This window comes from Coffea arabica, chromosome 4e (assembly GCF_036785885.1).
Source record: "Coffea arabica cultivar ET-39 chromosome 4e, Coffea Arabica ET-39 HiFi, whole genome shotgun sequence".
Lineage (NCBI taxonomy): Eukaryota > Viridiplantae > Streptophyta > Magnoliopsida > Gentianales > Rubiaceae > Coffea > Coffea arabica.
In genome coordinates, this window is record NC_092317.1 from 10,231,061 (window position 1) to 10,243,140 (window position 12,080).

A 12,080-nucleotide genomic window follows, 5' to 3' on the forward strand; every position below is an offset into this window, starting at 1 on the left:
AATGGTATTAGCTTTTGAGCATAGACCAGGCGTGCATAATTCTTAGACAACAGATCTTCTGGCATCAAAGCATCATGTGTATAATTATCTTCCTAGCTCCAGACAAGTTAATATCTGTTTATGCATCTCATCTAAAGATTCCAGACTGAATACAGTGTAATGGAAGTGCTGAGATTGCAATTACTATTAGCTGTAGGACACAGCTAAATCGTTAGTTACATATCAAATTAGTAAGCTTACAACAGAATTCTCGTATGATGTCAAGTCAAAAGAAATTGCTTCTCTTGATCCTCTTTCATTTACACAAAATGGACAAAACGGGGAGAGGGATAGGGGTTTCATGAGGGATATTATCAAATTTCAGTTAGCCTTTGAAATCTACACGATCCTGTGCTCGAGACCTTGCTGGTTACCAACCATTTAAATTAGTTAAAAAGTCTTCCACTATTTTGAACTTTTCATGCACCAATGATAGAACCTTGCAGTTAATACATAACCCATATCTCAGTCAGGCATCTCTGCACTTTCTCGCCTAGCTGTTTCTGTCAAAGTAATCAAAAACCTGAATGGATCGCAACTGTATGGATTGGCAAGGGCTGCATGTGCCAAAAATGGAAGCTTTCTGAGGGACCTCCCACTCAATCCCTGACGACAAGCAAGAAATTACAAATTAAACATCATTCTTTCCCATACGCTTCAACACTAGTGCCCCTGCTCCTCCTATGAGTTGGCTACTGTTGTATGCTAGCGTTGTCTCTGCAAATTGTTAAATACAAATACTAAAAAGAAAATGTTCTTCCAACTTTTTCTTACCTCACATGCTTCTGCAGCTTCGAGCAATTTTCTACAAAGACTTAATGAGGATTGAGATTCTGGTAGCACCGTGGAATTCAACTTCTCTTTTAAACCAGTAAAATTTGAAAGAATGACGTTATGGCCATCCTGCAGTAATTTCATTTTCTTTTGTATCAGTTAACAAGGCTGTGGATCAGGCTTATGTTACTGAATGAAAAAAACCTGGAAAAATACCTGCATGTCAGGGTTTGACAAGATTATTCCAGTTCGTAGTAGCTCCTGCAAACTGGATCTTAGAATTTCATAGCGTGCCTGAAGCGTTGGAGGCCCCACATATGCTTTAATATCAGCTCGGTCAACAAAGGCTACATCTGCAGTCCAAAATGGAGCACATCATTATCAAAATCATGTCCTTGCATCAAGTTTACTAGCTAATAAATAGAAATTTGGTCTTACAATACCTGGAAAACAACTACAATAAAATTATATGCTTCTTTAAAAGATGCAATAGAAGAGAAACAAAAGTGACCAGCACTGACACTGGGAAATACCCCAAAAAATAAAAAGAAAACAAACATAAAGAAAGATATGGAAAGTCAACATAATTCAAATGGAAAAATAGGATATGCACAACTTGTGTTTCCTTGCCAAATATAGCAACATCTTGTCAAGTTAGATATTAGTAGACGTAAAATTTCATTGCTTAACAATTATTAGAAACAGCCATTTATCAAACTTCAAACATATTTTGATCATCCGTTGGGTTGAGTACAATTCATATTCTCTTGTATATGTTGCTACTTCAAAACACAGGATCATAGAAATGGTTGGAGAAAATTCCAAATCTTGACGCACTGATCTATTAAAGGCACTAAAAGGCTAAGCAACAAGCTATTGCTGATGTTTCAGCAGCAGAAGTGCTTGCTGACAAAATATCCAGAGATTGGTGTTAGCTTCGAAATTATGGAGCAAGATATTAAGTTGTTGCATAAAAAGAAGCAAAAACAACGAGAATGACAGAATTATCTAATCCAAAGTATACCAAATACCACGTCCTTACCAATAGCAGCAGTTATATTGGAGGTAGTCAATATTATCACATTTGGGGAGGTCTTTAGTTTGTCCATCTGGGTCAGTAGCGCATTCACGACCTGACAAGCAGTTGTGAGATCTTCTATGAATCATGAGTTGTATTCAAATTTTTAATATATTCTGCAATAGCTATCCTGCTGTATGCAAATAAAAATCTGCTTGAATGTACAACGAGGAAATACCCGTATAGAATCTGATGGCTCAGAACCAGACAATGCAGCCTTTCTTGCAGCAGCAAGGCTTTCAACTTCATCTGCCATATTACAAGAAACAAGAATCTAGTTACACGATAAAAAAGTGTGAGCTTCATATGATTGAATATCAGTAATAATTGTTCTCACCAATCAAAACAAATACCAGGTTGTTTTCTTCTTCCACCATTTCTTGAATTTTTGAGAATAGCTTTGCTACCTAAATGAGTAGATAGAATTAAATTATTACCTGGTCAAAATCAACCTGAAGAGGTTCATTTAAAAATTGCAGAAAGACTATAGAAGCATTTACTGCCTAAGTAAAGAGGAAAAGAAACAAAGGCGGTTACAAATCAAATGGACTAACAAGGATACCAATTTTTGCAGTATGCTCTTGATACAGCACATGAGTAACTGTTAAATTGATTTATATTCATTTTTATGGATACATTTGAACAAGTTTTAAGGATTGTCTCGGAACTTCAACTTCAGCTAGAGTTCAAATTAATCAACAGTGTGCAAAAATCAACATTCTCACCCACAAAAATAACATGAATTCACGTCCAAGAACATAAATGCAGCACTTCAGGGCAGTTACTCAGCTAAACATCAGACTATCACATATTTCTTTCAAAGCATCGAAGTTTTAGCATGTAGACCTCATGAATCTTAAGATTAACCCAAACAAATGGAAATGAGAGAGAGAGAGAGAGAGAGAGAGAGAGAGAGAGAGAGAGCAAAAGATTATCTATTTGCCTTATAGAATTTCCTCAAATAAGTCATTGAATCTTACTGTTGCTTTTGTTAATGATACAAAGAGAGCAAACTGTTCAAGCACAAAACCTTGAGGCAAACCATTGAATACATGCAAGATTACCGCTCATAAGCAACAAGAGTACAAGTTACAGAATGTTAGTTAAGGAGCAAAACCTGCACTTACCAACTTGCCACTCTCAGAAAACCATTTACTAAATAAGGAATGTGCATTTACTTCAACCAACTGGCATTGTGGGTATCTGTTATGGATGTTGCGTAAAATCATATGAGCAAAAGAGATTTTTGCAGAGGAATAGTAATTAATCAATATGAATCCTCATCAGAACCTGATGCTAAATCGTATAGAGAGTTTTTGAGCCAGTGCTTTGCAGAGTGATGTTTTCCCTGTTCCTGGAGGTCCATGCAGAAGAATGATACTGCAGACCACTCAGATAGGATTAGTAACAATACATATTGTGGTATATGTACTTCAAAAATAGTTAATTGCTGTCGCCTCTGTTTTATTTTTCTCCATTCTTTTTTGCCAAAGAAGTTATAGTCTTTCTTCAATCAGCAACATCACGATATGCGCATCTACCTCTACCATTCCTGAGTATTTGTCAGGTTGAGCTTTGTAAATTAAAATTCCAGTAGACATTACTAGGTTTACTCTAAAACAATTTGATTGTGCAGTTCAATCTTTGAACTTTGCAGTGATCATTTGACACATCAGTTAGTGAGATTTTTGTCCATAAAATAAATAGTTCAAAAGGCTTGAGTACTAAATTGCACAAGAACTTTGCCGAACACTTCAGCACAAATATTAACACAAGATTACATAAACATCAAAGAGCTCAGCAAGAATTCCTTACCGGTTCCAAGAAACAAGAAAAGGGTCAACACCCTTTTCAGTAAAAAGCAAAGCACTTGCTGCATAACGCAATAATCTCTGCTTGAGACCAGATTCATATATCAAGCTGTAGAATAAGAAAAGTCAAGTTTACCATGCTTATCAACATAATAATAGTGAAAAATGTGACTGTAAAAGGCAAACCTTTCCCACATGCCATCAAATTCCTTTGCAGGAAGCATCCATTCATTGAAGCTAGAAAGTTGGCCATCACCATTTAAGTCTTCACCAGGTCCTTCTTCACTTAGCTGGAAAGAAGCAACAGTCCAAATGCACAGCATGGTTAAGTACATGCAGTATCAAGATTAATTTTAGCAAACCTCTAAAACATGAATATAAAATTGAGCCCTCTAAAAATATTTATCTTGTTAAGATTGTAACAATTGAGCCCTTCATATATCTATATATATATTCAACTTGCTCCCTTGACCTTCTGGAATTGGTTGAATGTTACACTGATCTAATTTACAAATGACTTGACCCCACAGCATAGCATAAAGCTTTAGTTCAAAGAGGCCAACTTAAAACTTTGGTTCTTTAGGAGCAAAATTGAATCCAGAAGAAACTGAGAGCCAAAGGTCAAATAGACGTTGGAATGTACTCCCTGAAAGTGGAAATCACAATTCATGATTAACAACGGTCTTCAGAGAAGTGAATGCAGAGACAGTTTCCCACCCACCCAATCCTTCCAACCAACAAAACTCCCCATTTGCAGGTTACAGCAATCTATTTCACAACAGTCAGGTCTTTGGATGCAGCTTTATAAAATTCAATCAAATCTAAAAGCATATAAAAGATTATCTACCACTAAGACCTAGAAATCATAGAGTGAATAGCCCAAAAGATCACTAAACTATTAAAAATGGCACCTTCTGGTCACCAAACTTTTTTTGTGGCAGAAAAGGTCACTAAACTCGCAAAAACTCTCCAGCGGAGTCATTTTACCGAATTTCAACGGTTTCTCACCCGGTGACAAAAGCACTTGGGTTGAACGAATATTCTAATATGGGCAAAAATGTCCAAAAGCTATTGGAACAATAGATTGTTTAATTCCCAAAGTTGACCAACCTCCAACCTAATGAGATTTACTTCATCTTCTTCGGCGGTAAAAAGGGTGATTGTGACTGCCTGTAAACCAAATGAAAATAGAAAATAACCCACCCAAAAACAGTAGTAAACTCCTCCGCAAACACCTTCACAGACACAGACACGCAAAAACAGCTGATTCGGAGTTGGGATTCATCCAGTTTTCAAATGGGTAGTCAATTTAGCAAAACCAAGGGACCGAGCACGCTCACCCCACCGCAACGAGAAGGCAGCAACTCCAGTCACAGCAACCATAGTAGTAGTAATGGGGAAAAAGCTAACGATGTTGCCTCCGGATCTGAGCTTACGAAGCCGCCTGCCAAGCCGATCCACAGCTCCGATCTTTGGATGCCACTCTCAAGGAATGCACCAGCCGAGCCATCAATTCTATAGCGGTAGGCCTCGACTTCAGGGCCCTTTCCCTGCTTCTTAAGGGCCATCAATTCTATTTTGGGGCTGGATTCCTCCTTTGTGGAGTCTCTTAAGCAGACGAGTGTTCCAATGGTTCTTTATTTCATTGTCAGTTCAACCAGGCAATCTTGCAGCTATGAGTGACCAACGATTGCCTAGCAGGGATTGGAGTCGAATAATGAGGTCCTCCTCAGCTGCTGTGATGTTTCCTCTCTTGATGCCCGGCCGAAGATAATTCATCCATCTTAATTTACAACTCTTGCCACATCTGAGCAGTCACCGAATTTCTAGATCTAAGGCACGTCTTTTGAGGGAAAAACAGGTTTACCATATTTTGTTGGACATTTTTGCCCCTTTACTATATTCCTCCACTCCACATTGCCCATGCCACCGGATGAGGAACCGTTGAAATTCGGTAAAATGACTCCGCTGGAGAGTTTTTGTGAGTTTAGTGACCTTTTCGGCCACAAAAAAAGTTTGGTGACCAGAAGGTGCCATTTTTAATAGTTTAGTGACCTTTTGGACCATTCACTCAGAAATCATATGATGACATCAAAAGCATCCATTCTGCATAGGATCCGAGAATTATGAATATAAAAAAAAATTATTTCTTTACAAGCCAAACTGTTCAATATGAGTAATCGATAAGTTTACTTATGATTAAAACCAAAGAAGAGGAAGGGCAACCAGTAAGCTAAAAATAAATTATCATTACCTGAAAAACATGCACAACGGGTTTGACTTGCCAGAACAAAAGAACATCATGGTTATCCAGCCATTCATCTACGAACACCAGAAATCAAGCAACAAATCAAAAATCGTCAAAGGTACCAAAACTTCCTCTTAGAATAGCGAGTAGACAAGGAGTTCTAATGACAAAACAACCTTCCAATCCTTCAGCATTTCTTTACCACTTTTAGCAGAAATTTACAAACAGATTCCCTTGACTTTTCTGCTTCTTAAACCCAGAATGTAGTAGCATTACCCAAAAAAAGAAAAACCCAAAAATTAAATCCTACCTGTGTCACAAACTGAAATGCGTTGTACATTCTCAATAAGAAATGAATCATCCAATGGCACAGGAATGGGCCCATCAACATAGCTCATATTCCTATGTTCCAGCATCCTGTGAAATATTTAAGCAACAAAAAGATAACTTCTAAATCAAATTGAAGTAAATTCAGCTCAATCTTAAAAACCACCATAAACTCACTCTTCAGGATTTTGTTCAAGTATCCACCTGAATACAATATCTCAAAAGTAATTATCTTTTCTTTTTAAATGCATTTTTAGCATTCGAGCCACAGTATATCAGAGTAAATACATAGTAAAATTCTATAACTGAAACTCCCAAAAAAAAGTCCCAAAAAGTTACAAAAAAGTTTGCAATTTATCCTACTTTGGAGCAAATACATTTTAATAATTCAATAGTCTGGACTAGAAATAATTCACTTAGGAGTACCTTTCAACGGCAGCACGAACATCTTCAATGCGAGCCGTGCTAGTTGGTTTCAGACAAACTTCAACTGAAAAAATACAGGGCCAAAAGATGAAAACAAATAAAACTAATTAACATCCCAAAAAAGTTTAAAAATTTCACTAATTAAATGAATTACAAATGCTAACCTGAAACAGGAATCTTATCGTCGGCTATTGCCGGAGGAGGTTGAGGAGACGGAAGGGGCGGTGGAAGAGAAAGCGGTGGCTCCAGAACGTTGCCGTTTTGTTGATCAACAACGTCATGCCCAAGTTCAGCAGCGGCATCTGGAATTGAAATATCCATTGGGGCGCTGCTCATTTTCTTGCTTTTATTTCTTGAAGTTTTATCTTTTGTTTCTACATGCGGAGATTGGAATTCGAGAAAAGTTGGAGAAATCGAAGAAGGAATCCTGGGGTTTTTTCCTGAGAAGTATAAACCCTAGTGGAGGAAGGGCTAGAAATTTGAGATGGGGAAATGGAAAGGGAAATTTTGAGCGCGGGAAGAATCTTTGGTAAAGACATTTAAAGGAGGCTTTGGTTTTGGGCGTACTGTGAGTGGGTGCATGGACCGAAGGCTGGTAACCATAGCAGCTTTAAATATTAGCTGCCAGTAAGATTTAAACACGTAGAATCAAAGAAACCATAACGAATGGCTTAGATGGAAAATGTTTTGCTCTATTTTTGTGTGAAAATTTTGGACAATATTAATTTTCAAAACTTTGATAGGTTGAAAAATAAATTATAAGGATTGACCAAAGTTATCGATTTAAAAAGAATAGTTGAAGAGCGTACGCTTTTTGGCATTTTTTGTGACCATTTTTTATTGATAAAATTATATTGACCAAATATCCAAAAACGTTATAAAGAATTTAATTTTAAAAAATTCAACAGCATAACAATTAAGGGTAAAATAGATAAGGAGATACTTTTATATGAAGTGTATGAGTTTTTGTGGCAAAAATATATTCGTTTTTGTTCCCATTTTGAAGACAAATCGTGTACCCATTTTTTACTTTTGCATGTATAATAAGAACATTATTGATCCTGCATTCAAATCTTTCTTTCCCTCCCAATGATTTAAAATATCATCCCTTCTCTATTGGAAAATATTAAAAAAGAAAGTATGTTGTCATTGCTCGCTGTTTTTAACACAATCTTACTTATGTGTAGTTCTTTAGCATATAGATTTTGTAGCTTAATATTTATAAAATCCAATTCAGAAAAAGTAATTTTACGTGGTATGACTAATGAAAACAATGTCCATAGAGAAATGTCTTCATTTGAGGCTGTTGTCCTTCTCTATTTAGAGTTTCTTTTGGAGCTATGTCCGAAGTTGGAATAAATAAAAATGTGGATTTGAAAATTTTGGGGGATTTAAAACAAAAATTTGTCCTAGCTATCATACACAATAGGATTGGAAAAGGGTTGGATTGAGTGAAAAGCTGAGAGTGTTGTAAATAAGAAATTTTGGATTCAAGACCTCTCACTTACGACAAAAAAAAAAGGATTGAAGAATAAATTAATTGTAGAAAGTGTTCATTCCAGCCTAAGATGTTACTCACTTAAATAAAACCTTTGACAGATTTTGCTCATTTACTACAATAAACTATGTGCAGACAACTCATTTTGTTTTTTCTTAAGTGTGGCTATAGAGATCAAAATTGTAACTATATAACTTTTGATTGTATAAGATTGATGATTATTTTAAAAAAAAGATTGATGATTTTTTTTTCTTTGCAATTTGACAAAATAATGATGTACTACTATGTACTACCCTTTATAAAGGCAATGGGGCCTTAGTCTATTGATAAAACAACTGAGGTTGAGTTCTAAGAATTAGAGATTCATTTTATTTTATTTTTTGGTAAGCTAGGTATTGGAGGTTAGGAAATCTAACCATGCATTAATGTTCATCCTACTATTTGTAGGTTAACTTGTAACATCATTAATGACCCTAGGCTACCATTGTGGGTCTCCGCCACCCCTCTTTTGTCTGTACTTTGTATGACCTTTCATGTTCTCATACATCAAAAGTATAGTCCTACAATCTAAAAGACAAAGCAAGGTATCCATGTCTTACATGCAATTATGCTATTCCTTTGGTCCATTCATGACAACACATTGACAGAAACTCATCTTTGGTCCTTTGGGTGTCCTAAAGATGACAAAATTCAGTTGATCAGTTTGTCATCCCCACATTTCTGCCGCTCCAAAATGAGAGGCTCAAATAGTTCCAGGATAATAACATGGCCCATGCAGCACTAACCAATTTCTTGACTCCAAAATCAATTAAATTGCTATCCTATGAAGAAAAAGCAGCAACAGCAAGAGCAGCGTGTTGATGATGGTGAAAATGAACATGATCTGGAGATCATCAAGGCAGTAGCACAAGCATGGTATGCCAATTCCAGCAGCTCTAAGTCATCACCAACTGAATTTGATGCCCACCCGCGAAATTTCAAGGGCAAGCCTAGCAGATTCAAGCTTGAAGCTGCAAGAAAAGCATCATCAGGTGATGAATATGGCAGTAGTAGTACAAGTAGTAATTGGGATTTTGGCCAATCCCTTTGGGATTCTTATGAGATTGTTACAATTTCAAGAAAGTTGGAAAGAGGTTTAGTTTTGGATCATACATTCCCTGAAAAGGATGATGCAGGGCATGTTTTCAAGCAGAGGAAAGAGAGTAAGAATAGCCTCAGGAATTTACTTAATAGGATATCCTCTAGGAGATTTAATGAACCACTTGCACCCCAAGAAGAAGGAAATCAGTCTCTTGATAAGCCTGGATGATGGCTCAAATTTTTAGGTCATTTTTAGCCTTCTTCTTTCATATCTTGCTTTCAATTGAATTGAATTGGGTGACAAATTATTTAGTTGCAATATATTTTTAGTGTTTATTTTTTTTTCTTAAAAAAAGTGTGGCAACAAGGAAGGCAAATTGGACGTGTGTGTCATTTAATCTGAAGCTCAGGAACCATGAATGGATGCATTTTCATTTAGTAACAATTAGTTTGCAATTACAGTCAATGATGCAATTGAAGCTTCTGGGGCTATGATTATCAATGAAAAATACAGTTCAAAATCTCAACAGCTAAAGTTTCACCGTTTATTGGTTGTTGATCTTGTACCTTTTCTTTTTCCTTTTTGGGTCAAAATGTTGATCTTATACTGCATGTCTTGTATCTGTACATTTTGCTTCTGGCTTTTATTTTTTGCTTTTTGTCTGCTAAAACCTTATAGTTCTTTTGCTTTTTGTCTGCTGAAACCTTAGTGTTCTTTTAGTGCTTCTTCAAGTGGGATAGGGACAGTACATTTCAGCTTATTAACATGGGTAGAAGTAGTAAGTTAATAAGTAACAGATAAATAAAAAGAGACAGGAAGCTAAAAAACAGGAGCAGCATGGAATTTTGCAAATAAATTCTGTCAAATGACATAATCCTAGATGATTAACCTAGAAAAGCAGGCCTAACAAGTTTGTAATGGACAAATTTATGACCACTCTAGTGGGAGAGCAGCCAGTGAGGCTCGTTCACATTTGCATTGTTATATTTTAGAGCTTTTGTAGAAAAACGAACTGTAACGATTTGATGTATGTAAGATTAAAAAAAAAAAGAGAAAAAAAGGGAAAGAAGAAGGTATGGTATTGACAAATCACTAAAGGCAATTGGAATAAAGATTTCATTCAATTGCAAGAAGCTGCAAACTGGTTAGTTATACTTGATAATGGTGATGTATCCTGCAGTTGAGGGTGGTGGATCATTAGTGGGCTAAGTTGTAATAGTAGAAAAGAAGCCTCAGTTGGGTTTTATTATTTTAAGGGAGCCTAAACCTAAAATTCTTTGTTTTCTCTTCTAGAGAGGCTTAGATTAAATGGTTTAATAGGTGCATCTTTATCATCTCAGGAAAAGAAAAGGAAAAAAAAAAAGAAGAAAAAGAAACTGAGAGTAGGTGATTTTATTTGATTTTTTCGGGTCCAAAACACTAACATTCCCCTTAGAGCGTTAATTCCATTGTGGTCCTCCAAACTGCTCCGAAATCTATATTTATCCCCCAATTCGGAATATACTTTCAATTTTGTCCTCGAAGTTTTTTTTTTTTTTTTTTTTGTACGGAACAAAAGGAATTCTAATGAAAATATTTAGAATGCAAGATATCTGAATGATATTTTCTTAAATCTCAAAAAACTTAATGGGATCTAAGATAAGAATAACATATAGAAAATTACCCCCAAAAAAAATTAGCTGAATGGGCTTCAGCATCTTAGAATAAAATTAATGTTAATTTATGAATAAAATCCCTAACACATTTGTTATTCCTTAACACATGACTTTAGGATACTAGATCATATCGTAACGCTCTTCCTGTGTTATTCCGGGTTTGAAAGGCCTTTCGAACATCCCTGAAACATACAGGGCAAGTTCCATAAACGTCTTTAATTTTCTCCCTAGTTGCTACTTAATTAAAATTCTATGTTGGAAACACTATGATTGAGGGTCAAGGTGTGTGACATATAACTTTTAAGATTAACTTCTTATGATTGATAGTGTACTGATTTTTTTTTTACACTAGATATATTCCACATATCCATGATATGAATTTTAAATTTGAATTTATATTATGTAGCAATGATCTAAATCTGCTAGTATATAAAAAAAAAATACCATTGACAGTATATAAAAAACTTACTCTAAATTTTACTCAAGCCCTCATTAGTTCCCCTTGATCCAGTTGGAGCCTTCCTTAGATAGGTTAGAGTAGGAGTAGGAGTAATGTAAAAATTGCCAATTGATCAAAAAAACATTATTTTTTTTACTCAAGTATAAAATCATCTTTTTACACCTGTATAGAAAAGATTAATCATTGATTAAAAAAAATCCAAGACTGCATGATTCAATAGGGGGATGAACTTGCAATTCATGGCTTTTTACATATATGCCTTCACTTCCTGGACGGGTGGCAACTTCAATGTGGCTCTTTGCAAAATAGCTTGTTTTATTTCTTTCTTAATTCTTGCTCAATTTGGCATTTTCTCTTTTCCTGTCTTTAGTATGACAAGCTCATTTTGATGAACATAGTAGACATTTTCTGCATCTCGAGTCTCTTCTTCCTTCAGCCTTGACCTATCACAGCGTTTGCTAGGTGGACATCCATCCGAGAACTGCCATTATCAATTAGCTGCTGAAACCTTTTGCACAAACAATGCAGCATCTGTCTTGGCTGCAACTATTTGATAATGAGCTTAAGGTCAATCGGCAACAGTAATCAGGTGTAAATGATAAATTGTACAATACTAAGTAAACTGTGATTGCATATCATCTATGTCAAGAACTTGGTTTTAGGTGGGCATAATAATTAATACA

At 35.7% G+C, this 12,080-nt stretch overlaps 2 protein-coding genes across 2 annotated transcripts; one reads left to right on the forward strand and one right to left on the reverse strand.

Moving 5' to 3' along the window:
• Positions 1-150: 150 nt before the first annotated feature.
• Positions 151-7,258, reverse strand: LOC113742245 (pachytene checkpoint protein 2 homolog). Its single transcript, XM_027270042.2, has 14 exons — positions 6,868-7,258; positions 6,704-6,767; positions 6,261-6,367; positions 5,957-6,024; positions 3,889-3,992; positions 3,707-3,811; positions 3,182-3,271; positions 3,019-3,094; positions 2,229-2,298; positions 2,070-2,140; positions 1,856-1,946; positions 1,030-1,166; positions 814-942; positions 151-645 (listed from the first exon to the last, which is right to left on the reverse strand). The coding sequence occupies exons 1-14, from the start codon at positions 7,037-7,039 to the stop codon at positions 505-507; spliced, it is 1,425 nt and encodes a 474-aa protein (XP_027125843.1). The 5' UTR covers positions 7,040-7,258; the 3' UTR covers positions 151-504.
• Positions 7,259-8,878: 1,620 nt separating this feature from the next.
• LOC113742250 (uncharacterized) lies at positions 8,879-9,808 on the forward strand. The gene has a single exon (XM_027270047.2). The coding sequence runs from the start codon at positions 9,025-9,027 to the stop codon at positions 9,508-9,510; it is 486 nt and encodes a 161-aa protein (XP_027125848.1). The 5' UTR covers positions 8,879-9,024; the 3' UTR covers positions 9,511-9,808.
• Positions 9,809-12,080: the final 2,272 nt, after the last annotated feature.

What these genes read in the sequence shown, in the direction of transcription:
- LOC113742245 (XM_027270042.2), bottom strand. Translation starts at nt 7,039, where the DNA reads ATGAGCAGCGCCCCAATGGATATTTCAATTCCAGATGCCGCTGCTGAA. An exon ending in TTTGATGGCATGTGGGAAAG is followed by an intron (nt 3,812 to 3,888) that starts GTTTGCCTTTTA and finishes CTTATTCTACAG; the next exon opens with CTTGATATATGAATCTGGTC. An exon ending in CAATATAACTGCTGCTATTG is followed by an intron (nt 1,167 to 1,855) that starts GTAAGGACGTGG and finishes TTTGGACTGCAG; the next exon opens with ATGTAGCCTTTGTTGACCGA.
- LOC113742250 (XM_027270047.2), top strand. Translation starts at nt 9,025, where the DNA reads ATGAAGAAAAAGCAGCAACAGCAAGAGCAGCGTGTTGATGATGGTGAA.